This window comes from Haliotis asinina, chromosome 9 (genome assembly GCF_037392515.1).
Source record: "Haliotis asinina isolate JCU_RB_2024 chromosome 9, JCU_Hal_asi_v2, whole genome shotgun sequence".
NCBI classification, from domain to species: Eukaryota; Metazoa; Mollusca; class Gastropoda; order Lepetellida; family Haliotidae; genus Haliotis; species Haliotis asinina.
In genome coordinates this window covers 57,039,931-57,067,477 of record NC_090288.1, presented here as the reverse complement: position 1 = coordinate 57,067,477, position 27,547 = coordinate 57,039,931, and the positions used below count along the sequence as shown (strand labels likewise).

Sequence of the window (27,547 nt, the reverse complement as noted above, 5' to 3'; positions counted from 1 at the left end):
GTGAGAACTCTTTAAGAAATTGCGCTACCCCATTTCCGTAAATGTTTTAGAGCAGCATTAATTTGTGACTGAACATAGTAGTGTAGAATGACATGAAATGGTAATAATTAGGTAAGTAAACTCTCTGGATCAGTGTTCGTAGGGGTTTAAATACATTGATTGGTGTGAATATAAACATAAGGGTGAACATGACTCACACTAATAGACAGCAGGTCTTCATGTCCTGAGCCGATGACTTTTTTAACTTGGTGCGTTGCTGTCATGTCAGCATTAATCATACCTGGCATAATCTACAACAGAATCTCTACGAGTCTCCCTGTTCATAGCAAGGCTCAGATTATGAATTGGTAGTAAAGGGTGTGGGGGTTCTGGACCCTCCCAACCTGGACAAGGAGCAGACCCTGGTAATGCTTCACTGGATGTCTTGTTTTCAAAGGCAGAGTTTTCCAATCTGACTGTCTATTCCCTGACACTCCATGAGCTAACATTTGTTTTGCATTTATTGACTCCTTAAACACCCAACAGTCCATGGTCTGCATTTGAGGGCATTTGGTGGAGCTTAGTTGTGGTGATAATGTGTGTCTATGCATATTTCCTGGCTTGGACTTGTCCTGAATAATGCAGTTTTATAGATAGAAAACAGTATTGAAAAAGGGTTAAAGAAAACTATGACCAAACTATTAGGTCAATAACATCATAAAGATATGGTTTTTACTGATTAACTGATATATATATACTGATATGTGACAGATTCTTATGTGCATTTTGTCTTCACTTATTATTGCAAGTTACATATGAAAAAAGACAAGATTGTTTAAGGATTTGTTTTAATATGGACATGAAAGAAGACATAACAATCAAGTTCCCATGTGGTGTATTTACAAGCAAATAAATTATAAATATTGACACTGTATGTACATCCAGCTCTGTTGGCAACTGGTCATGACCACATTATTTCTTGTCGAAGATGTTCATCGGTCAGTATTGTGTCTTTCACTGGGATATCCTCAGCAAAGACGGGTGCACCGTCATCTGTGCTGCAGGATCGGTCATCACTGTCGTCGTCATCCAGTTGACACAGAAGGTTGTCATTCTCGTAGGTAGGAAAGTAGTACCTGAACAAAAGTGAATCATAATGGATGAATTGCTGTTTTTTTTCCATTGCATTTGATTTCTTTTTATCATTATTATTATTATGTTTTACAGATAAGGATAGAATGTAGCAGAGAGGGTTCGGGTGATCCTGGCACAGTCAGGCTGGTAAAGCTCATCATCAGCCCAGGGATCTCACCCCCTCTACACGCAGCCCAGACATCGAATGGGACTTCTCCCTGGAAACACTGCCTAGTCGAACCCACCAAGAACTTTTCCGAGAATATGAAGGCTCCCCAACACTGCAGCCTTCTGCATTACCCACATTGTCAGAAGGGCTGTGCTCCCAGCGGAGAACCCGGGCACTCTCCTGATCTGCGCCAAGAGATCTGGAGGTACCAAACCAAGGGCACCGAGAACAATGGGGAGCCTGACGACAGTGTACTTGGGATGCAAGCAAGACATTTCAAAGGCGAGGTCCGCATATTTATCATGCTTTTCCTGAATCTTGCCAATCACATTGCTGTCAAAAGGGACATTATTATTGTAAACCTAAAAATAAGGACAAAGTACAGCACAATGCATTAAAATACAGCACATGTATTGTGCCATAACATTCAGTTATGTAAAACTGTTCTGTTGTGCTTATTATAAGACATGTAGAATACAGTATAATAATAATAATAATGGACATTAATAAAGATTTGTATGTACACACTTGTGCATGCTCAAAGGACAAGGACATAATTTCCCCAGGTAAATCAAGCTGCCTGTGAGGTGCTGGAAGTTTAACTGTTGTATGACTTATCTCATCAGATTGGAAAAATGGGTCATCTTCAGTCAACATCTTTGGACCATTAACAGAGAAAAAACATTCTGTCAACTTTCTTTGTGTGTCTGGAATGACGACTCACTGTCTTGTGTACTTGTGTTGATCTTAATACTCATGCTGTTTGACACATGTTAATGATATTTGTACATCCATGTCCACAAGATGGATAAAGATACCTGCACTATCTAGCAAATGGGGAGAACCTATGTGATTGTAGTGAAATAGTCAGTATCATATGACATATTTGATAGCAGCCTGTAGATACTTGAATCTGGACCAAACAATCCTGTGACAGATGCCCTGTGAGCATCACTCCAGGGCCTAGATAATTTAAGCTCTCTTGGTGCTAAGATAGTTGTAAGTTGATGTTTATGTATGGCAAATACGACTTCCTTAACATTAAGAGAGCTTCGAAAATTTAGGTCCAGGCAGTCTGGGTGCAATGACTAAACTCATCCACCCAGTCCATCAAGCTGTCTTGCAATGAGGATATGTGGAGGGCCACTCAAACCCAGAAACCAGAGAGGAAATTGGAAACGTACTGCGGCTGGTCCCACACTCGGACGTCGGGGATGTCATTGACGTGTCTCATGGAGTGCATGTGTTCCAATAGGTCATGCTTGGTGTCCCATGTTCCTTGACATCCATAACATGTGAACTGGTGAATCTGGAACAGTCACAGCTGCATGCAAGAAACAGCATTTCACAGATTCACAGAAGTGAGGTATTTCAATGCACTGTACTTCAACATTCATCCTTCACTAAAACATACACTTTCGATTCATCTTAAAGCGTTTGGTCCTGAACAGAAAGTATTCAGATACCAGATGCATGGTCACAACTATTGATATCTAGGAAAGTAAACACCCACAGACTTCAACATATGCTCTGTGATACTTGAAAACAGAACACTTCATAAGTTGAGTACACAATCCCATACTTGGGTGAGTGGGTGAGTGAGTGAGTGAGTGAGTTTAGTTTTACGCCGCACTCAGCAATATTCCATCTATATGGCGGCGGTCTGTAAATAATCGAGTCTGGACCAGACAATCCAGTGATCAACAACATGAGCATCGATCTGCGCAATGGGGAACCGATGACATGTGTCAACCAAGTCATAGTCTGACCACCCGATCCCGTTAGTCGCCTCTTACGACAAGCATAGTCACCTTTTATGGCAAGCATGGGTTGCTGAAGCCTATTCTACCCCGGGACCTTCACGGGTCATATACTCAGTGGACATTAATGGGGTATTGTTTAGCTGCTTCCTCCTAACTCAGAATGCCATTGTGCAGCAATGTGTCTTGACTAGAATATACAGTGAAGATGCTGTCTGCCCCTATATACATACCTGTCTGCGGATGAAGTTGATCAGTTTGATCTTCTGGTAGAAGTTTAGTGACAACTTCAGCTTCAGTTCATGTAGGTCAAAGTCATGCAGCTCCTTGGTGACACAAGATATATGGAAAACACTGAGTGAATGCAGGTATTATGCTATATTGCTGTCTGGACAGATCCAGTGGTTGAAATAATGAGCATACTAACATATGGGACAAGGTTCTTCAAGGAGTGAGTGAGTTTAGTTTTATGCAGCTCTTGGCAATATTCCTGCAGCAGTCTGTAAATAATTGAATCTGGACCAACAATCCTGTGATCAACAGCAGGAGCATCGATCTGTGCAGTTGGGAACTGATGACATGTATTAACCAAGTCAGCAAGTCTGACCACCTGATACCGTTCGTTGCCTCTTACAACAAGCATAATCGCCTTTTGTGGCAAGCATGGATTGCTGAAGACCTATTCTACCCCGGACCTTCATGGTCTGGTTCATCCAGGAATCAAAAAAAGGTATGATGAGCATGATCAGGAATTGTAGTCCTTGGATTTGGCTAAATTCAGCGAGGTAAATTCAGCGTGGATTGAGAACACAAAGTTGTGTGTGGTAAATACAGCATGGATTGAGAACACAAAGTCATGTAAGGTAAATACAGTGTGGATTGAGAACACAAAGTCATGTGAGGTAAATACAGCGTGGATTGAGAACACAAAGTTGTGTGATGTAAGCAGCATGTAGTTGGAGAAGACCTACCACCATGTGTGCTTGCAGTCTGTCAGGGATGCTGGAGGAGAACTCACAGAACAAACACAAAGCTTGGGATCCAGCCTCCTCTAGCCATCCGGACCACTCACTGAAACACCCACAACCTGCTGTAAATAAGCTGCATGCACCCCCTTATAGGTATCAATGAATCAGTCCATATACATAGTGCAGCAATATCATGGTGGGTAACACTAGAAATGGGCTTCAAATGTTGTACCCATGTGGGGGACTGAACCTAGATCTTTGGTATAATGATGCAAAGTTTTAACTACCAGTCAACCCCGTTCACCTCACACTGAACCCACCAAGCATTGATGCAAGTTCAAGAAGAACAAGGGTTCCTGTCATGTTGTTGGAAGACTTGGATTATTCTCGACATATCCTGTGGATGACAGACCAGGATCTTGCCAAGATAACACATTAATACCATTCTGATTAATGTACTGCTGTACAATACCAGCAACATACTGGTATACTTTGTTGCAATGTCATTTCTTGACCATTTTAATACGCTCTTTCTCAGGTTCATATAGAAGATTCATTAACAAGATTACCAGTGATACATTCCACATCACAATAACTTTTACCTCTGAGTATACATTGCATAATTTCACTGTCCAAACCTCTTTTCCTCATCTTAAAGTTTGGATCGTAAGGTGATAAACAAATCAAACATAAATGACTCAGAAAATTTTGTTTTAGCACATGAAAACTGCCTCACTCCTCCTCATCAGTCTCTGTCTCGGCAATATCATCAATGGCAGCCTCAGACTGGATGGTCTCCCAGCTCCGACCCATCTCCTGCATATACAAGGTAAACACTGCCATTTCTCAGGGTCAAGGCCACACGACGGGCAGCCATTATCCCATCTGACAGATTCAGTGATACAACATGAGCACATGCTGTAGTATAGTCATACTTTCTGGAAGTACATATAGTTTTTCTCTGACGGGTTTTAATTCACACTCTCACCTAATTGCCATCACACACAGTCTGCCATCTAACCCACTCAGCCACTTCATGTGCCCAAAAGCTGGTTGTCAGACATACTTCCCAATGCACTATCTATACTTTACTGTATGACATTCATGTTTGTGGAAGCCACACTGGCAGAGTGGGTTAGATCGCTGACTGTGAGTGCTGGTGATTAGATGCCTGACTCTGAAAGTGTGGACTCAACCCAAAAAGTACTAGACTTTGTACATTACTGAGGAAGAATGATAAAAAATAACGCACATATTTTTTTGCTCTTGACCACTCTAAAGGCATTGTGTGCTCACACACACTTACATACAACTTAGCCACACACAACGAAATGATTTGTTCTTCATACTTATTTTGCTTTTTAAAGATGGCTGTTTCTAGGAATGCAAGTATTTATTTCCTGCAATATCTATTTGTGTACCAATCTAGAGAAAACTGACATTACAAATATGTGATTTCAATTTCCAACATCGGAAGCAACCTGATGACCTGTGTTGTGTTATATTCTGGTCCATTTTACTCAAACATGTGGTCGAGTGGATACAGTGATTGAGGAAGTATGTTTTTACGTTGCTTTCAGCAATGTTCCAGCAACATCATGGTTAGGGACACCAGAAATGGTTTTCACTCATTGTACCTATGCGAGACTGGGACTTTGGTCTTAGGCATGACAAAAGCTTTAAGCACTAGGCTGTAAATTAAGTAGTCACATAAGAGGATACATAAGACAAAGGGTGGTACCTGATAGTTGATGATGTAAAACTTGTCATATTTCTTGTTCTTTGGGTTGATTTTTCGATGTTGTTTTTTTCTCATATGTTCTTTTAGGGTTGGTCTGTCCCTGAACGTCTTCTCACAGTAGAGACACAAGAACCTTAACGTGGAAGAGAAAGCAAAACACAATGAATTATGAGTATTCATAAAAATGTAACACATACATATGTTCTGTCATTCTCTTCTCACAGAGGTTACTTGTCATATCTTCCTACGAATGTTCTAATACAGCCATATTTTGCGGTCCTCATAAAATACCCTAGTGGCAAAACAATTGCAGCAGATTTATCTCCCTTTTTTCCTTCCAATCAGAACACGTGTTACATCGACCTAGATTCAACCTGACAAATGCAAGCAACGTGGAGAAACAAATATGACATGACTGAGTTCTGTCTAGAAGACACATTTGAGTATCGCGCTTGGGAAGGGGTTCTCGTTTTCACGATGTATCCGGAAATTACCGAGATCTTTTGAACGATCACTTTTGAAACAAGGTCGCTGATTGCACTACTAAATCTGATTGCCTCCAATCACGAGTCTTGAATACTCGCACCATGAAAGGGTCGTATTAGAACAGAGGTTATGTAGTAAGATATGACAAGTAACCACTGTGGGAAGACAATAATGTTCTGTATGCTCATTTGTTTATATTTTTGTTATAAACAAACATGTGAAATGAGAGCAACAACTGCTAGAATTCAACCATCATTCAGGGTGAGCAGTGGTGTTTTTCCTCATTTCTATATTACTTTCATTCTTATTGGATATTTATATAGCGCACATATCCACACAAATAGTACATGCTCAAGGCACTGGTATTTTTTGCAGTCACAAGGTGCACCGAAGCAGCTGGATGGACTGGGACACATAGTCACAATACTTTGTTTGCAAGTATTCATGAGACACCATCATATTGTCATATACCAGTGGATTCGTGGGTGCTTTTAAGGGTGATCAGAAAGAAAGTCACAAGAAAAAAAAAAGCAGTGATAAATCTACAAATTCAGCTGCCTGAGTCCTGGGACTCGCAGAGCTGAATATATATGAGTCCAGTCTGAAATAGATGAGTCCCTCAGAGCTAGTGAACCCCTTACAAAAATGAATGCCACAACTATTATTCAAACTGGTTTCTATTTACTGTATATAGGTTACACAGGTGAGTTGCATGTTTCACATAAACAGAGCTGTTAGTACCTTATCAGTCCGAACCTGCAACATGTACCATATGCAAAGAAGTAGGTAAAATGGTAGATGACATCTTACTTCGATGTAAAAACAAGCGGAACAGAATCAATGAATGGAACAACATCATCAGGCAGGGAGAGGAGCAGCTTCATGCAAGGGTTACCAGAAGCACTGAACAATACCACTTGCCAGTAACAGAATCAAAGCTACTTGTATTGTTTGAGTTCATAGAGTCGTCTTTCTTTCTCAGTTTTCCATTTGTTCAGACTAGCTTCAAACTTAAAAGCTTTTCTTGATGGACCCAGTTTCACTCTCATCAAGCTGTCTTGTTTCTGGACAGTCATTCTATTTCTTGATGCAGTTAGGGTTTGATTTTGTACAGAAAACCCTCTTTCACACCCTGCTGTGTGCACAGCCAATGTGAGAGCCAACTGACCAAGTTTAATCATGTTGGGGAAATCCTGAGCATGGTAGGTGTGAATCAGTTGCCACAATTCACAGGAAGAGTCTCTAGGGTAATGCTGGGCAAGGACAACCTTCTTTAACAGAGCCCATTCTTTGATAGTTTGCTCGCTGTTGATGATGGGTGGTGTTGTTTTGTGCAGGGTTTTACCATCCTCCTTCCATGTCATTGTTTGGTCTTCACCATAGTGCTGACAGAGTTTATCTATTTCATTTTGCCCATAGTCATCCAGCTGCTGTTCATTCAAGAAGCTGATTGGTCTCATGGAGAGGATACCAAATGATGTCAGCAGATCATCAGAAGGAAATCTGAAAGAACAATTCATTATCTGTGTGCAAGTTCATTGTTTTGTTTGTAATAAAAAAAACAGGTTCATCATATGTTCAGTGTTGTGTGCTGATTTAAGTGTTATTATGTTTTACAGATGTAGATAGAAATGCAGCAGAGAGGGTTCGAGTGTAGTCATTATTGTTTTACAGATTAAAGAGGGCTTGGGTGATCCTGGCACAGTCATCCTGGTAAGGCTCATCATCAGCTTAGGGTCCTCACCCCCTCTACATGCAGCCCAGACAGCGAATTATTACGCTATGTTGTATCATTACTGTGTGGCATTTACAATATGGAAACTGAAGCTGCATTGTAACTTACCTCGATAAAATGTTGTCCACCAAGGCAGTTATGAAAGTATCAACTAAGCTCTGAAGATTGAAGCCAGGTGTCTTGAGAATGTGATGATCATCCTTGAAAGTTTCATTCTTCAGATCTTCTGATAGTTGTTTAAGATGTCCTGTTTCCATTGACTTTACTTTCAAGAGTTCCTTCACACAAAAGTCAAGCTTTACCTGCATAAATTGAATATAAGTTTAATAATAAAAGAAAAATGAAATTTTGTTTCACCTTTTCATAATGACACAGTCATTGAGTTGAATAATGATTATTTTTTAAATAAAATACATAGATTTACCTTCACCAAAGCGACATCAATATTTTCCTTCTGGAAGAACTGAGAGAGGGCTGTGACTGGGGCCATAGCATCCATCATCATGTATGTGATGGAAATGAACTTCTGACTGCCTACCTAAATGGGAAGATTAGAGTAAAAAGCAAAGAATTAATTTCAAGAAAGATCAAAATATTGTCCTCATTAAAGGTTGAGGTAGGATAAACTAAATATAATTGCTAATGATTTTAAGAAATAAATATAATGTTAGTTAAAAAGGTAAGACTCACCTTCCTTTTCAGTCCATTAGCAATATGATCACTGGTTGTGCCAAATTCTGACAGGTAAGTAAGCAGACTGTCCAGAGTTAAATACACACAGCTCAATGCCTCAAAATAAGACAGCCATGTGACAGAGTGAATCTCTTTATATGTCAGTTTTGGGTCTTCAAGTATTTTCTGAATTTCATGTATTCTGGATGCTCGCTTACTGCTGTCACGAAAGTAATAAAACAGATCTGTCAAAACTTGCTGATGATCCTTCAAATGCTGAATGCTGGATGCAGCCTGAGATGTACAAAGGGCAAGTTTGTGAGCTATACAGTGTATGTTGACACAGTGTGGATTTTGTCGTTTTATGATGGCAGCTGCATCTAAAATTAATAAAGAAGAATACTATTAATGTCTTTCAGTTCAAACTTGAAACATGAAATATTTAGCAAGTCTACGTCTCTTTGCTACTACCTATTCTATTAAATATTTTTAATTGTTTATGCTGTGACTATGAAATTATTGAAAATCATTAATAAAATTTCCTGATAAGATAATGTGTATTATAATTAGTATAAACAAAATATTTGTTCAGTTATATTTCACTCTCATCTGTGATAAATGTTTTCTTAATTATACTGGTATTTCACTTCATACATGTATATATGGAATGTCATTGAAAATATTCAATTACCATTGTACTTCCCTGTCATCGCAGATGCACCATCTGATCCCAGACTCATGATCTTCTCTGGGGGGATACCACGTTTCTTCAATTGATCTAGAATTTCCCTTGCAATTCCTTTCCCTGTCGTATCTGTGCACTCAATGTTGGTGACAAAATGAGTGCTCGGCACCATATCAAGTATTATTTGGCAGTAAATGACAAGGCGTTTGTGATTGCTGATGTCAGTACTCTCGTCTGCCAAGGCCGTAACAAATGGGGACTTTTCCATTTTAATTTGTAAGTCATCCTCAATGACATCAGACATAGATGTTAAGAGATCAGTGGCAGTAGTTGGAGAATCATAATGTATTTTACCCTCCTTGAGCATTTGAATGTCTTTGGTTTCGAATTCATGTAAAAATTCAACAAAACTCTTAAATTTTGTCAGTGGAATATTTTCTGATGCTAACCAGTGAACTGACTTCATTAGGGCCACAGCTGCTCTGTCCTGTTTCTCATGTATGTGTGAAGTTGCAACTTGCAAATCATCTCTGAGTTTGGGAGCCTGAATGGACAGTTTATGGTCATTGTGGTTTATGTGTCTGATCAAAGTTGTATTTTGGAAATTTCTACATTTTGCATCTTGTGTCATGCCATTTCGTTTACCATTCTTAGTACAAAGTGTGCAAAACATGAAATCCCCTTCCCTGTCGTACGTAAGCCATGAACGATGAGTAGTCAACCAGCTTGACTGAAATTTCCTGCTTTTGTGTTTGGTAACTGTATCCACCGCTTCCTGGGCAGAACATTCAGGTGATTGAATTGTATGTTTGTTCGTTTCACTTTGCCCAAACAAAGAAGTCAATGTTTTTTGTGAACTTGACAGCTTCTGTAGCTTTTTGGGTGGCATGTCGACTGCTACATGACAGTTCTTAACGTAGGTTTCCTGCAAGCTTGCTCCCGATTGGCTGCTTATTTATATTCCGCCAATCAGCTATCGCGTTTCAAAGAAATTGTTATTTTTAAACACAAACTTTCCTGGAGTATGTCCGACACACTTGGTGTGACCTATTTTTGAAAACAGGGAAATGAACAGAATATCATGCGAATGAAAGCAGCGATCGTTTTAAAATTACTGTGTAGTTATTAGCGGACGTCTATTTGAGAATGGAAGTAACTGACACCAAATGAAGAAGTTGCCAATTCATAAATCTGTTGTTATTTTATCGAAAATTCACTCGCACATGTTAGCGATGTAGAGCACAGTAGCCATGGTAGTATACAAGCTTGTGTCTGATTGGCTGCTTACTTATTGTCCGCCAAGAAAATTATTATTTTTAGACACGGAATTTCCAGGAGTACGAATATTTTGTCATCTATACTTCGCGGGGACACTTCGTGCATAACGGCGATAATGCCTCTCCACAAAATTTATCATTAGGTTTCCATCAAAATCTTGCATCCTTGAGGACGCACATGTAAAAAAATAATGAGTCCTGCCAGAATTTATTGCGTCAGGGACGCGGGACGCGGGGGTAGATTTATCCCTGAAAAAGCCATGGACAGTCGCAAGTTTGTCTAGGAAAAAAAAGTCACGGGTCAAAAAAGTCAGAAGAAATTGGCTTCATGCATTGTACACATTGGAAGTTGACTCCAGGTTTATCTGCATGATGAGCAAACACTTCAGCAACTTGGTACAGCACTGCCCCACAACAAATGGCTCACATATGAAACTTACTTCTCCAGTTTCTCTTGAAGGATATCTAGGAATTCATCTGTGAACACTGAAATAAAACAACCATAACAAGAAAACAGCCATAATCAAGGACTTTCATCCAAGGTCAAAAGGCCTATCTGAAATCATTTCCATATATCATGTATTACAATACTCCATACAAAAAGATTGATAGGTGAACAAAAACTTTGACAGCAATATCTTTAGTAGCTGTGAAACAGCTTTTGATATACTGAATTAAATTTTGCGTACCTTGACTTGGTCATAGTGAAATATGTTCATCTAAAGTGAATCATTCCTGGTCATATTCCTTAATTATTTTTGGCACTGAATTAGTTTAGATGTTTTAAGTATCTTAGTATCCTTGAATCACTCAAGACCAGAATTATGTCTTTAACCCTAATTTTTGGCCCTAAACTACCCAGATAAAATTTTTGCTAGATTTATTTTTGCCAGTAGCCCTGTATTACTTTTGTAGCCCTAAGCAGTGGTCCAGAATTAAGCCAGCTGCCAATGGATCACAATTCTGGACCTGAATTACACAGTTGCCCTGAATTACACAGCTACCCTATATCACACAGTGGCCCTGAATTCAAATTTCTAGCTGTTAATAAACTACAACTTTCCTAGATCTGGCTGGTAATCAGGCCAAACGACCTGGGGCGCCTCTCATGAAACAAGCTTTACTAAGATTAACCTAACCTCCTATTCTTTAACATTGCACTAAGGTTACCTTAGTGCTTTGTGAAAGGAAGCTCAGGAATGACAGCCAACATCCCTCACCTAGGTTGTCTGGTTGTCCGACACTAAATGCATGGTCCTGCACCATATGGTTGAACAGCTCAGCCCTGGAACAAATAAAACTCAGAAATAACTCCAATACCTTTTTGCAGTTGAGGTATTTTAAGGCATCTGTGTGAGGGATGGCAAAGAACAATGAAGAACAAGGTAAGTATACTCCATAATAAAATAATTGCTCTGTAATTTCAATTCAGGATGTTCAAACATGGCATCATGAGTTTGACAATGCTTCTAAGAATAGTCGTCAGATGTTCGCTCTGAATGCTGGTGGGCACTGCAGAGAAACCCAACAGTTGAACAGTGAATGACGTATTGGAATCTACATGGAGAGAAAAGGCTCAGACAAATGCCTTCAGCATCGCTGGAATATTCAAAGAGTAGCAAACGTCACCCTCCCATTCAAACTGGATACGTACCATTCAGGAAAACCACATTACTTAAATGCATGTAAATCTGGTTTCCACTCTCAAGGAGGGTATAAACGATATTGATATCTTACAAAAGAAACAAGTCGCTTTCATTGTTTATCACATGACAGAACAAGCAGAATAAACAACACACAGGTTTAGACCCTCTGGCATGGTGAATTCTTCCAGGAGTGTTTCAGTGTATCTTTAACAATTTCCCTTTCATCTTTTTTCTTAAACATCTACAAAAACCCATGTGAATCATGTGTTATCCATAACAAGGATTGAACAAAGTGTTAACTTCGTGGACTTGGCAAATACTTCAAACAACAATTTTATTGGCAAGTCCATCCTCAATATCTCCAGGGTATACGTTCCAAAACCCTCCACCATACCCTGGATGCATCTATGAATCGATAATTTTACTAACTCCTTTGGCTGGCTCAAGGTTCTCACAGTAGCCAATAAAATAAAGTGCTGTTACAACCGAGCAAGCCAGTGTCAACAAAGATAGCAGTCGCAGCTATGAAGGTTTGCTCCTGGTGCAACTCAGATTTGGGGAAATTAATAGAGGCAAACTGTCAGATTTGAAACTTTAGAAAAAAATATATGCAATAAGTCCTCCTATCTCAGAGTTCTTCTGTGCAAATTGTCTTGCCAAGATTAATAGGTTAGATAGTTTGAAACACGAAAGTAAGATGTAAAAAGCCAGCCAAGGGAGGTAATAAAAAAATTGGCTGCAACAGCACTTTATCTCTTTGGCTACTGAGAGAATGCTGAGCCAGCCAAAGGAGACAGCAAAATTATCGAGCTGTAGATGTATTCTGGGTATAGTGGAGGTTTGTCAGAACATATGCCCTGGAGATATCAAGGATGTGGTCAGTCAGGAAACAACAGTTTTATTTCACTTAAGGCTTTACAACAAATGTCTTCGATGGCAAATATAAAGCCATGTAATCTCTCAGTCTAAATATACTCTTTCTCATTTATTCATCTATAGCAACATCACTGGTTTGAGATTACTCAGATCTGAGAGGTTTCTTGAAAATTCAACAAAGCAATATCTGGAGAACCTTCTTGAGAACCTTTCACTTCTAACATGAGCTCAGAAAAATCATGGATCGTAATGCTTGATAAATATTTCACCTTAACCATTTATCATTTAATATTTAAGAATGAATTTAACATGGTATACAATTGAACAGAAATACTCTGTGTCTAGAATATCACCGTGTAAGACTGTTCTTCAACAAAAGGGAGATAATCTATTGATCAAGCCACCTGACATGACCGACCTGTCGAGGAAAAGGCCTCACCTTAGCCTGCCCTTTTTGCCTACTGCCAAGCCTTCTGTGCAGCGCTAAAGCCTTCTATGAAACAAGTCTACGTATATATATATATATATATATATATCTTCAGCAACTAAGCCTTAATCTAGTCTCACCTGTTTCCCTGGAAGTGCTGTGAGCAGAAAAGGCAGCTACGTGAGAACTGGGTGTCCTCTCTCTCCTTCTGTTGCAGCAGGAGAATCTCCTCCTGTCACGACAAGAGCAGGAATGACATGGTGTCACACAATTCAATCCACACAAGATTGGTGTACCAAAGATATCCTTGAACATTCAAAATATGTCTCCATTCTATACTGGACAAAAGTCAGGGATATTTGCAAATTTTGAAATTATGAACAATGAAATATTTATTCATTGACATACTGATAAAACATCAGTTATAAAAATACCAATATCCCCAACTTATTTTGTCCAGTATATTTAAATTAAAATTCTGTAAAAATATCTGCTATCTATTGTCTATCACAGCCTGATGTTTGGAGTCAGTTACTGATTAACACAATGTAAGGCCATTCAATCCAATGGCCATCTAGTGGCCATACAAGCCAATCAAATCCATGAAGTTCTAGGTCAGAGTTGATCTTCAGCAAACACATGCTTGTTATAAGAGGTGGCTGATGGGATATGGTGGTCATGCTAGCTGACGTGGTTGATGTATGTCATTTTATCCCATTTATGTAGATGATGCTCATGACATCAAACACCGCCACCATCAGTCAGATAATACTCAATATAATAGCACACAGTGGAGAGCTCGTGTCATGAGACATTTTGATAATATCTAACATATTTAACTTATGTCATTGTGGTGAGGTGGGGGGAATGAGCCAGTAATTGAGTTTAGTTTTGCAAATCACTCAGCAATATTCCAGCTATATGGTGGCAGTCTGTAAACAATTGAGTGGACCAGACAATCTAGGGATCAACAGCACGAGCATCGTTCTTCGCAATTGGAATATGTTGACATATGTCAAACCAGTCATCACACCTGACCACCCAATCCTATTAGTCACCTCCTACAACAAGCATGGGGGCACTGGGGTAGCCTAGTGGTTGAAGATTCCGCTCGTCACGCCGAAGACCACATGGGTACAATGTGTAAAGCCCACTTTCTGGTGTCCCCCACTGTGATATAGTTGGAATATTACTAAAAGCATCGTAGAACTAAACTCACACACTCACTCACTACAAGCATGGGCAACTGAAGATCAATTCTACACTGGATCTTCACGGGTCTAGGTGGTGGGGAAGCCTTGAGATATGTACTATGACCAATATCACCAGAAAATGCTTGCCTGCCAGGCTGAGTTGAAACAGGCACTGATTTACAACGCTATAAGACATGAATCAGTACCAGTTGTTTTTTCTGCAGGAACTCCCGCAACTGCTTGTCTTCAGGAAGGACATCACTCAGCATGAGGAACTCTTCTCGGGGGGCTGCAACGTCAGAACAGTCACATAACATTCACACCATAATTGCACAACAATAACACATCAACCACATAACATTGAAAGAATAATCACTAAAAACTGGAACAAACACTGAGCAATAAGTATATTACATAACTATCACATAACTATCACATAACATTCAAAGAATAATCCTGAAACAATTGCTGAATAAATTACAAAACAATCACAGAATACCCAGTTATCTTAGAAAAATCGGAACAATCATAAAACAAAACAATAAACAATCGAAATAATGGACAATCAGAACAATTGAAACGAAGAAAGGAAATCAACAGGACAGTCATGGAAACAGTACAGAAGCTTTTCAGTGAGTGTATTTGTATTGGGAGGATGAGTATGAAGATGGGTGTGAGGGTGATTGTGTTGGAGGGTCAGTGTGACATAACATTGATTGTAGCATTATTCCTAACCTATGGTATTACTGCAGATGGGGGCATTAAGGTTGGGTTTTGCTGTACCATGCGAAAACTGAGAACTCAAGTAATCTTGTAAAGACTACTGCTGATATTCATGGTAAACATTACCCATCTTGGACAAACCATTAAAAGTCAAGTTAATACCTGTTTCTACATGAGCCTGACTATTACACTTGAGGCAAGGTGAAATAGGGTCTTATGTTGCACTTGAATATTTCATTTACAAAATGACGTGCATGCATGTGTGTGGCTGCTTGTACTAGTCCAGACTTATGCTGGTTTTATAGTGAGATACCATGAGACAGTCACACATGACACAGTTGAGCAGACCAGTCCTTCTTGTACCCATTAAAGCCGAGTGCCAGGCAGGGACCACCCAGTACCATATTTTAACATCTTTTGGTATGATACGGCTAGGGATTATTACATCAGACAAAGTGTTAAAAGGTGATGCTCAAAACAAGCTGTACCTTTGTCTGTTGCACCTGTGTTTGTTACAATTGTGGTGCAGAAGTCTTTCATTGGCTCCTCTTTAAATCTCTTCTTCCAATACAGTATATACCTTCAAAAATTAAAAAAAGAGGTTACTCTGGACTACATATATTTCAAAATCAGTATGCAAATGTAAATTTCTGAATATCATGTAGCAATCTAATTTGACATCTGAATGATTTAAAACTGTTTAAACTAAAGTATTTGTTTTAACATTTGGAAGACAAGAAATAAAGGTGTCGTTACTTGGATATGATGATGTGTCATCCAAGTATGTGAACCTGACCATCCTATTCCCTAAATCACCTCTTTATGTCAAGCACTTGTTCCTGAAGACCAATTCTAACTCAAATCTTCATGAGTATTGTCTGGTTGAGACACTGTTTAAAATCTGAAGACGGATGCTTACAGATCATTTAGAGCCCAATTAGAAGAAATAAGAATATCTGCCAATTTGGAAGACAAGCATGGGTACTGAAGATCAACTCTAACCCAGATCATTATGGGCACTGGAGCTGAAGAACCTTATGGTGTCTTGGACAAATACAAGTTTTATCAAATGCTGTATACATATTATTCAAAGCACAAAGCTTTTTATCACTTTATTTCTTTTTGTTCTGGGTACAGCATTGACAAGTCAGCATATCTGTGTATATACAATTAGAAACAAACCAAATTTACGAAAACTATTCTTGTGTAAATAGATTATAGCAAGACGACCAGAATGTCACAAAAGAGTCATATTTGCACTGGAAGTATGTATTAAATTTATGCAATTGGTAATTGTAATTCAATATTGGTTTCAAACCCAAGCTATTGTTATTTATTTAAAAGATTAACAAGTATCATAAATGTTCAGAATCAGTTATACAAAGCAGCAGTGTGTAATAGGACGAGTCTGGCCATCAATGGACTTTGCGTTGTGTATTTTTAAAAGGTGTTATATGGAAACTCTAATGGCCAAAGTCATAGTACTGACCCAGGTTCTTTCCACTCTTGCGGGGTGAAGGACAACTGAACACAATATAGCTTTAACAAAGAATATTTATTATAATAACACAGTATAGATAGTTGCACCTATAGGAACGTTAATACTTTGCATTACGAGTAGCACGAAAAGATCACACAGTAGCAAGTCAGTATACTTACCACATCTAATGCCAACCTGAAAAAATTCTGCAGTAAAAAGAATTCACTGCCAATACACTAGTAGGCCACAATGTCTCACAGATAATATTCCAGAATTACATCTGGTGCCAACTTGAATACTACAAAACAGCAACAGGAATCAACATCTCCCAAATTCTACATGTCACTTATAATGCCAGCCCGACCAGATTCTGCAGTAAACAACTAACTGCTACAACTCAATGTGAGACAACAACTCATGACTGCAACAAACTGTATCACAACTGATGCAAACTTGACTAGGTTCTGCAGTAAACATCTAACTGCTACAAGTCAACATGGGACAACAACTCACAACTGTTACAAACTGTGTCACAACTGATGCTAACTCGTCTAGATTCTGCAGTAAACATGTAACTGCTACAATAAAACAGAGGAGATTGAACTGCAAATGAAGCCTAAGAACGATGTCTTACTCTCATGCCAACTCAACTAAATCATGCTATACTTGTAATGTACCATGTTAAAAATCCTCCCGCCAAAACCCAACAAGATCCGATACAATCCTCTACACACGACTTTTATTTACTTTCTTACTTGTTCTAACCTCTACTGTTTCATCTATGAAACAGAATGGATGGAGTTACAATGCTGGCAAAAATGAATCCATTCACTCTGTTTGGACTAAACTACCTCTCACAATTACAACTTTATTATTAAACAAACAAATTAAGAGGGGGGTGGAAAAAGGGTTTCGTTCTGATACAGAACGTACGGAGTCGGAGTGGGGAGCTCTCACCTCCAACCAGCTACTGGTCGTCACAGACTCATTACTGATAGGAGCTACAGTGCTTACATACCCAGCCCGAGCAACTACCCAGATGATGAAATTTAGGCTATCAGTGATTGGCCCACAATACTGATACCTCTCCAATCAGAGCATTCCTAGTATACGCTCAACTGGATAGCTAAAACATGTGGCAATTAGCCACAACAGACAAACTGATGGACTGACTGATGGACTGACTGACTGAACTAAGAAACATCCGCAGCACTCAACACCGCAACCGGAATACATACGAGCTGCAACCCTCATCTGTACATGTAAGTATTGACTTGTTACAGAAGCCGAAAAACCCTGTTTTACCACAAATGTTAGCCATGTACACAAAACTTGGCCCTGACTAAAACCCTTTAATCAGCATGATCAGGAACTGACTTTTTCTCATTCCAAACTTGATGTATGGCCAAATACACAGATTCTCAATGACAGTTTCTTACTTACATGCTACTTATTCCACTGATTAGAGATTTACTTTATAAAATGACATATCTTACACAATATCTGATCTTGTGTCATTGCTGCCCAGAAAATGTGCAATGAGAACCAAACAAATTTAAGTTGGACAGGAAAGTTGAAATTAGAAATGTCCAACTCAGAAAGCAGCCCTGGGTGAGTTTGCTGTATACACACATTGCACATTAATTTACTGTACCAATGTAAATATAAAATGTGTGTGAACAAAATTTCATCATGCTCATTACACTCACTGATGGCAACTAAACATGCTAAGTACACAATGCCATTGTGGAAGCTGAGGTGGCTGAGTGGGTTAGATCACTGATTTTGTGTTTTGGTGATTAGTTCAAAAGGGACTCAACTTATTAAAAATATTAGAGTAGATATATGAACTTTACTGAGAATGTAAAGTCAAATATAAATTGGTACACTCATACAACATTGACAATACAGTGATTCATACACACTGACAGTATGACTGAATAAAATTAATTTGAGATTTACACCATAATATCAATATTATTCCAACACAATCTGGTATTTTCCGACCCTGTTGAAACCAACATTTGTTTTAGAATTCTTTATGCCTGACAGCACTACTAGCATTACGTTATTGCTATGGTTATTGCCATGTATTACTCATATATCGTACTAATCCCTACTGATATTGACCAGTGTATATTTTCCTCAGGACATGATTGGGGTTATAGCTAAAACAGCACCACAGCAGAACCGCACCTAAATCGTTTGGTGAAAACGGCACCATATTGGCTAAAATGGCACCATATATGAAACATTGTTATGTTGACTTCATTGTTTTAATATTTTATTTACATGTTTTGTTTTATTTTATTGTACATGAAGTTGTCAAGCATTCTTTTGGGTTGTTTGGTGGTCCTGAGAAGGACTGTTGAGAGTGAGTGTTGGTAACTCAATGAAAGATTGCTGCACATCTTAAAAGAAGTTGGGATAATGACAGATCACCATCCTTGGAACAGGCACCACACTTTGAACACCTCATTCTGTGTTTTAAATAGTTTCATTTTGACACTAAGCTTGGTGAATCCAGTTGAGTACATGTACTTAAAACATTGAAGGGTGTGATGTTTTCACTTTCCAATCACTGTCGGCAGAGTAGACGCATTTATTATCTTAACGTACTGCAAGCCACTTGTTCATCCTTTTGAAATTTTATATGGTGCCGTTTTCGCCTTAACATTTGTAGCCGTTTTCGCCAAGGGGAGGTTCCGTTGTGTCCAAATGGTGCCGTTTTCACCAGGTGCCATTTTGCTGTGGTGACGTTTTAGCCTGCACCCCATGATTGGGATGTATACATGTTTATCAGTCTAAGTAAACATCGTCTCAGTGCATTTCGTTACACTCCACCACTGAGTCTAACAAAACCTAGTAGAAGGTCGCGTCAGGTAATCTTTGAGCAACCAATGACGGTCCAATCAAATACGAGATGGTTAGATAGATTTAACCAATCAGACAACGGCTACTATTTAGGGATCGGAGGGACTTTCAAAATATTCAGATCATTGACACAGATCTGTCCACAAACAAAAATCAAAGTTCAACATCCTTGAACATTGTCAAAAACACCATTTTCAGCAACTGTTTACTCACCGTTGTCATGGCTGTACGTACGCTGTGTGCATCACCCGGAAGCGATCGTACACTAAATAACATTTGGAATCGTTCCGGTACGAACCTTTTCGAGATAAAAAGTTCAAAAGGTATGTGCGAATGTGCACTTTCGCGATTTGGTAAGCTGTGTTTTGATTGGTCAATCTCAAAGGTTACCTGACGCGACCTCCCATAAGGTTTTGTTAGACTCAGTGGTGGAGTGTAACGAAAAGTACTGAGGATAAGTTTACTTAGATTGACATGTTTATGTAAAATACACAACAATAATTTCGTTACCAAAGACCCCTTCATCAAATGCAAGAACATTCTTCTGACATACCTCTTAAAATGTGCAATCAGGTTTACGTCTGCTATCACAAATTTATGAGCCATGATCATATGTGCAAGCAGATGATCTTTTTTGTCGTCAATATTGAAGGTTTCGTCGCACAAAGCACATGGACAGGACAGAGTTGCGTCCCGTTGAGCAGGTTTGTCTTCTGGATCATCCTCTTCAACATTATCACTGAATGTCGACAGATTTAAAGTTTCTAGAACAGGCTTGTCAGTAGAACCTGAAATGAAGGGAAGAACTGGGACTGTCAACACATCGATCGTCATATTTCTATCGTACAAGCAGCGATATATTTTTGACAGTTGATGTTATAGCTATATACCTTCCATGGAAGCCGCCATGTTGGACCAAATTATTATTAAAATCCGGAAAGTTTGTATTTTAAACGTGAGTGTTAACGAAAATATTGTGTTTGTTCATTTTTATGAAGCTACCAAACTACATGATCTAAAGAAAAAAAACAAATTCTATTGATGGTCAACTTCTTTGCTTGCAATGAGTGCGACCTTTCGAAGTAGGTACTAACATCGTTATCTAGAAAGTGTTATTACCCACGCCGATCGAAGCGTCACTCTCATGCAATAAAGAAGCTGACGTACTTGGGTTTCCTTACTACAAAATGCCTCTCGGGCTACTTACATGATCTAACACAACTGAACTTAGCTCTGTGGGCAATCATGAACATGATTTAAAAGGGCATTGTTGTGTAATGAACAAATACTGAACAAAATGCAAATCGAATGTGTGTGTGTGTGTGTGTGTGTGTGTGTGTGTGTGTGTGTGTGTGTGTGTGTGTGATTAATGGGCAGTAGCAAACGTAAGTTTGAAATCAGTAATGGAAGAGAAATACCCATATTTCAGGTATGAACCTCACTGAATCGTGAAATCCTTTAGATAACTAGTCCTCTATCTGGGTGCCAGTCAAATCGCCCCAGCGACGAAACGCCCCAGCAAATTTGGTCAAGTCGCCCCAGATATTTGGTCAAATCGCCCCAGGTTTGGTCAAATCGCCTCAGGGGGTAGTCAAAACGCCCCAGTTTATTCAAAATGGTCTGATATATGCCACAAATGCTTGGTTTTGTCAACTTCCATACTATATTCTTCACATAATATTATGTGTTATATTATTAGTAATATCCCATGCCTAGGTAACACCGTAGTACCAATTATTTGGTAAAGAATTACAATCTGTATAAAACTTCCATGTTACAGCATTCACATAATACTATGTAGTAATGTTTCTGATAAATTTTTAACTAGTAAATTGATAAGAGCAAAAGTAATATTCATGTATAGACAACACTTATAACACCAATTATTTGCATGTTATCTATGCTTTTGTAAATTACAAGAAATAAATGAAAGGCTTGTGTAAAATGTTTTTTGGCCGTAAATGCACAGTTTTTGTCAGCAAGTATGGGACTTAATACATATCAAAACAATCTACAGTTGCTGTTGTCAAAAAGTTCGGCCGTAAATGCATAAGTTTCCTCAACAAGTATAGTATAATACTTATGAAAACAATTTGCTGGGTTTTTTTTAATTACACTTGTCAAAAAGTTCGGCTGTAAATGCATAAGTTTCCTCAACAAGTATAGTATAATACTTATGAAAACAATTTGCTGGGTTTTTTTTAATTACACTTGTCAAAAAGTGAGGCCATAAATGCATTGGTTTTCTCAACAAGTATAGTATAATACTTATGAAAACAATTTGCTGGGTTTTTTTCAATTACTCTTGTCAAAAAGTGAGGCCGTAAATTCATAGGTTTGGTCAACAAGTATGGTATAATACTTATCAAAATAATTTAGAGCTTTTGCAAATAAGTCTTGTCAAATAGTATGGATATAAACAGGCTATTAAAACATGTTAACTAAGTGATGCAAGATCACCGGATATGAACCCCATCGAACACCTCTGGGATTACCTCGATGGTCGGATCCGGTTACGTCAGCAACAGCCACATACACGTCAACAATTTAGTGCTGCTCTGATGGACGAGTGGAGGCAGTTTCCAGCTGCTTTCATCCGACGTTTGACGTATTCTCTGAGACGGCGAGTTCAGGCATGTTTGAATGCCAATGAAAGAAACACCAGATACTAATCTAAGATTATTTCATTAAATTCTGCCTTTTTCAAAGTCTCTTTTGTTTTCTGTGATTGATCGCAAACTGAACGATTGATACCACTCTTAAACACATGGGTTTAACACTGTCCACGAGCGTCATACAAAAAACAGCATTACTTACTCTTCTTCTGAAATGAACAGTCTATGTAGCACACACAAATCGGTTCTTCAACTTGACATGGTAGGGAAATTATTCACATATGAAGAGATGTAACATTTCTTTTGGCTTTCAGTTTAGTATGGAAGTTGATAAAACCATGCATTTATAGCATATATCAGACCATTTGAATAAACTGGGGCGATTTGACCAAATATCTGGGGCGATTTGACCAAATTTGCTGGGGCGTTTTGTCGCTGGGGCGATTTGACTGGCAGCCTTCTATCTTACCGTTACCTGCGCAGATCCCAGGTGTTGATGAAATTTTAGGTTGAAAGCACCCCCGTGTCTGTGCTACTCGCCGATAACATGAGCAAAACGAAAAACTGAAAAAGGAAACCGTGCTTGATACCAACTATATCGTCAGCACAAAAAGTCAGCTGTAGCTACCCGATCGTGGCTTTTAGGATTGTCCATGATAGTTTGTTGAATTCATGACCCCAGGTCCAAACTATGTAGACAAGTGTGTAATAAGAGACATTTGAAACCGAACAATAAAGAGAGGAATTATCTGGAGAGTAGAGTCTGAAAAACAGCTGTTGGCGTGGCGATGATTTGTTTGTAATGCACCAGAAAATCCATCTCACGTGGGGGAAGCGCACAAGACTGTGATTCTTGGGTATTGACAATCCCCTCCCATTACTGAATTTTATGTCAACCCTGTCAATGGTGTTTTACGTTCCAAATTATGCAGGTATTTTTTATTGCTCATGACCGGATTCTAAATGACCTCTCAGCATCACATTTTCAAATTTTAAACAATATCTCGACCAGACAATATCCGTGAAGATTAGGGTTAGAATTGGTCTTCAGCAACTCACTCTTGTTGCAGGAAGCGATTAACGGATGCACATGGGATGGTCAGACTCGCTGACTGGTTGACACATCTTCATATCCCAATTGCGTAGAACGATGCATGCTCATGATGTTGATCACTGGGTTGTCTGGTCCGGGCACCATTATTTACATCCACCGTTATATGGCTGGAATATTTGAGGCGTTAAGACCTTGATCTAGTCTACAGTGTACATGTGCATGAGTAAACAGATACATGATACAACAGAATATTTTGAAACCCATAGTGATTATTCAGAGAGACGTACAGCCAACACCATACGATTGTCGCGTTGTGAAAGGTTGGTCAAATCGATTCTTTCTATGCTCGTTTACTTCACGGTTGTGTTGAACCCCCGTCTAAGTAAACTTAGTCTCAGTGTATTTAAGTACTGGAGTACTGAAGATAGGTTTACTTAGACTGTGTTGAACCCGTGATAACTCAAAGTGTAGGTCCTATTTACTACGTAATGATTTTAATACAATTAGATATTTGTATAGCGCCGATATCCAGTTAGTTCAACTGCTCAAGGGCGCTTTTTTCCCTCGATCATTGGATGTCCATCACAACGGCACAACGTATTTTCAATCTCAACTCCCCTGGGAACATACAACTCTTGCAGCCTGACCAGGGGCACTGTATTTTAACTGTATTTGTTCTGTAAAAGGTCACTTATCCCTATTGTTACGTCAAAGTCGTTATTACTAGTTAATGTGAAACAGAGCACACATTCCTGGACAAAAGAGTTCAAATGTCATCTCACCTTGCGAAACGGAATTATACAGGGCGGTGAGATAACTTGGTGACTATAACGTTCACTCGTCACGCCGAAGACGCCGGTTCGATTCTCCATATGAGTGCAATATGTGAAGACTGTTTCTGGTGTCCCCTGCTATGGTATTAATGTCTGCTTATAATAACCATACTCACCCACTCAGTCAGAAAATTACATAACACTTAGCTGGTGTTTGTGGACATGTTAGGCTGCATAAAAAATCAAATGTTTCTCGGGCACATTTCCTTTCCAAAGTGACGAGGGCGGTAGGAATTTTTATTTTTATTGAAAAAAAGTGATGAGGGAGGAACATATTTTTCTTCTTTTTTTTCCACTCAGAAATACAGCTTGGAAAGTTTAGCATGTGATAATGAGTTGTAGATTTAGTCACACTCGTTCTTCACAGACACTTAATCTTATAGTGGACAAATGGATGATCGGGACGCAGAATAGTCAATATTTTTAAAAATGGCAATGAAAAACTTTTACGCGCAAAAATATAAGTGAGGAACTGACGCCAAGAAACATTTGACTTTGTTTTGTTTAGCCTTATGTAATTCAGTAAAAACATCTATGTCTGTACTCCAGAGTACTTCTACTGATGCAATTTTCAATGCCATATCGTGGAACAAAAGTTAGGATCCCAAACTAGGCTTTATTAAATGACCATTGAAAACGGGTGAAAATGAAGCGGGCGTTCCCTCATTCTCAAGGCACGCACGCACGAACACTTACGTACACACCTTTCTAAAAAAGCTTTATCCGGCGGGGCTTTTGGTAATTCTCAATGTGAATAATGTTATCACCTCTTTCAAGTGTTCAGCCCGCGTGTACATTTCATACAACCAAAGGATTCTTCGTACTCTTACATCTGTAGTGTGTTGTGTACTCCCCTTCCGTTAACAGAGTAAAGATATGATGCGCCCGAACCTGTGAGAAAATAAACGCAAAATAAACAGTTCATATAATGTTCAAAAGCACATTTCTACGTATGAACACATTTTGTTTGGTGTGGTCCGATATCAAAATCCGAAAAACATTTAACTTTATTTACTTCCTAGGAAAGATCTCTTTAAAGGGAAATAACCACGGTATCTCATTTACCGTCATTCGCATGAATACATTGAATATTAATTACTTTATGTTATGGTCGTAATTGTATTAGCAACATGTCCTTTGAAATTAATGATAAAGTAAATATTGGCGCAGCTCTTAACAAATCAAACGCGATTCCTGTCGGGTTTCTAGGTCAAAATGTCACGTGATGAAAATATTTATAAACAGTTTGTACAAAAGTGAGACCTGAAAACGAAACAGGAAGTTATAATTATGAATACACAATGCCCTTTTGTTTGGCAAATTATAACGATCACGTTGTCCAGTTTAAACAATCTTGACATGTTATCAATTGGAAATTGTTTTGTTACATACTTGCTGAAGCTGATTTTTTTACCAACGTTTTGGAGCATTAATAACTTCCTTCTGGTTTTAAATATGATCTTATTTTGGAATTGTGAGTATGTCAGGAACACGTTGTAGTATAAACGTGCTTTGCATGATCTAGTTTGTGTGTTTAACCCTGCACTCAGCGTATATTCCAGCTAAATGGAGGTGATTTGTTTGCTTTATCCCTGTCCGTGTATATAAGTCTGTTCTGTGATGTATTATACTCCACTCTTGCTTGGCAACGGTATAAGGATCCATACTGAAACGTCGCATCATATGTAATAAAGAAGTTGTTATCCATAAAGAATCTTACCCTCTTAAATCGAGGCGGGCTGTAAATAGTCGGGTCTGGACCAGACAATCCCGTGATCAGTATCATCTATCTACGCAACTGTTATACGGCGTGACAATGAGTCAGGCATGCTCCTATTGTTGCGGTCTGACACAACCATTCATCAGTTGTTCAAGGAAAATTTACATTATTAATATAGACACAGTGGTGAGATGAAATCACACTTCCTTTGTGAAAGTGCCCTCTTGTATATATATACGGACATAACGGATACAGTAGACAATTAATTTGAATGCATATCTGTCCCCAACATCTCTCTTTATAGCAATATGTTGCTACATTTAGTGCACTTGGAAAACGTTGGAGCGGAGTTCACTGACAAATGACGTCCAGTTTTCTCGTGAAGACGAGAGAGTGAATGTGATTTTACGCCGCTTTTAGAAATATTCCAGCAATATCGCGAAATCTTTAACCACCCTTGTAAGGACAAAGAGCCGAGTTCGATTCTAGAGTGGTTTCAAAGGGTTTTGGTGTTTGATGGAATAATACTAACACATGTCTCTAAGCAGTGTTAGACTTCAAACGTTCTCTCTCTCTCTCACGTGCGTGCGTGCGTGCGTGCGTGCGTGCGTGCGTACCGGTCTAACAGGCTTTTTAACATTTGTGTGTTCTTGCGTTGGCTCCTTGAACTTGATGTGCATACGTGAGTGAGTGAGTTTAGTGTTACACCACACTCAGTAATATCCCAGGCCAGCGGCGGTCTGTAAATAATCAAGTCTGGACATTCCAGTGATCAACAGCATGAGCATCGATCTGCGCAATTGGGGACCGATGACATGTGTCAGCCAAATGAGCGCGCCTGACCACTCGATCCCGTTAGTCACCTCTTGCGACAAGCATAATCGAATTTTGTGGCAAGCATGGGTTGCTCAAGACCAGTTCTACCCCGGATCTTCGCGGATCTGATGAAAAACATCAGCAAGAAATTGTCTTTTCATTCGGCCTATTTTTCGGACTTCTTCTCAGAACTTTCGACTGAGGTCGAGATATAACGACACATTTAAACTCTTCAGACCGTCTCCTTTTTTTTCGAAAAGGATACTGACACGGGTCGATTCCCTACATGGGCACAGTGTGTGAATCCCATTTCCCTGCAGTGGTGTTGCTGGAATGTTTCTAAGAACGGCATACAACTAAACTCACTCACTCGTAAGTGATACAGCGTCAGATATGCCAATGTTCCAGCACAATATACATTGCAGGGTTTCAAGTCGACAAATAACAGTTCAATAAATTAAAAACGTTTTCTTTTGAAAGGTATCGTTGTGGCGTGTGTCGACTTCGCTGGATCTCCATCCACTCTCCGTGCGGATACAGCGGTGCTTTCTAAATGTCACTGTCATATACAGTTGGAGATGAATCCCGCTCTTTCAACAGTTAATCTGAAATTTTCATAATAATTCGTTCACTAACGATAGCTTCACTAAACATACACATGGTTTCAGATTTGTCAGAAAATAT

At 39.0% G+C, this 27,547-nt stretch overlaps 2 protein-coding genes across 3 annotated transcripts; both read right to left on the bottom strand.

Annotated features, from left to right (window-relative positions):
- Positions 1-810: 810 nt before the first annotated feature.
- LOC137296199 (zinc finger protein 277-like) lies at positions 811-21,331 on the bottom strand. 2 transcript variants are annotated; one of them, XM_067827934.1, is made up of 13 exons: positions 21,244-21,331; positions 20,379-20,613; positions 15,960-16,051; positions 14,955-15,037; positions 13,696-13,787; positions 11,827-11,891; positions 11,047-11,092; positions 5,752-5,884; positions 4,747-4,826; positions 4,014-4,113; positions 3,276-3,368; positions 2,467-2,591; positions 811-1,115 (listed from the first exon to the last, which is right to left on the bottom strand). In XM_067827934.1, exons 1-13 carry the CDS (start codon positions 21,245-21,247, stop codon positions 941-943), a joined length of 1,323 nt encoding a protein of 440 aa, XP_067684035.1. In that variant the 5' UTR covers positions 21,248-21,331; the 3' UTR covers positions 811-940. The 2 variants fall into 2 exon arrangements, with proteins under 2 accessions (XP_067684035.1, XP_067684034.1); XM_067827933.1 differs by lacking the exon at positions 21,244-21,331 and adding an exon at positions 20,716-20,754.
- LOC137296460 (zinc finger protein 862-like) lies at positions 7,176-9,501 on the bottom strand. Its single transcript, XM_067828249.1, has 5 exons — positions 9,336-9,501; positions 8,663-8,709; positions 8,397-8,510; positions 8,081-8,274; positions 7,176-7,740 (listed from the first exon to the last, which is right to left on the bottom strand). Exons 1-5 carry the CDS (start codon positions 9,499-9,501, stop codon positions 7,176-7,178), a joined length of 1,086 nt encoding a protein of 361 aa, XP_067684350.1.
- Positions 21,332-27,547: the final 6,216 nt, after the last annotated feature.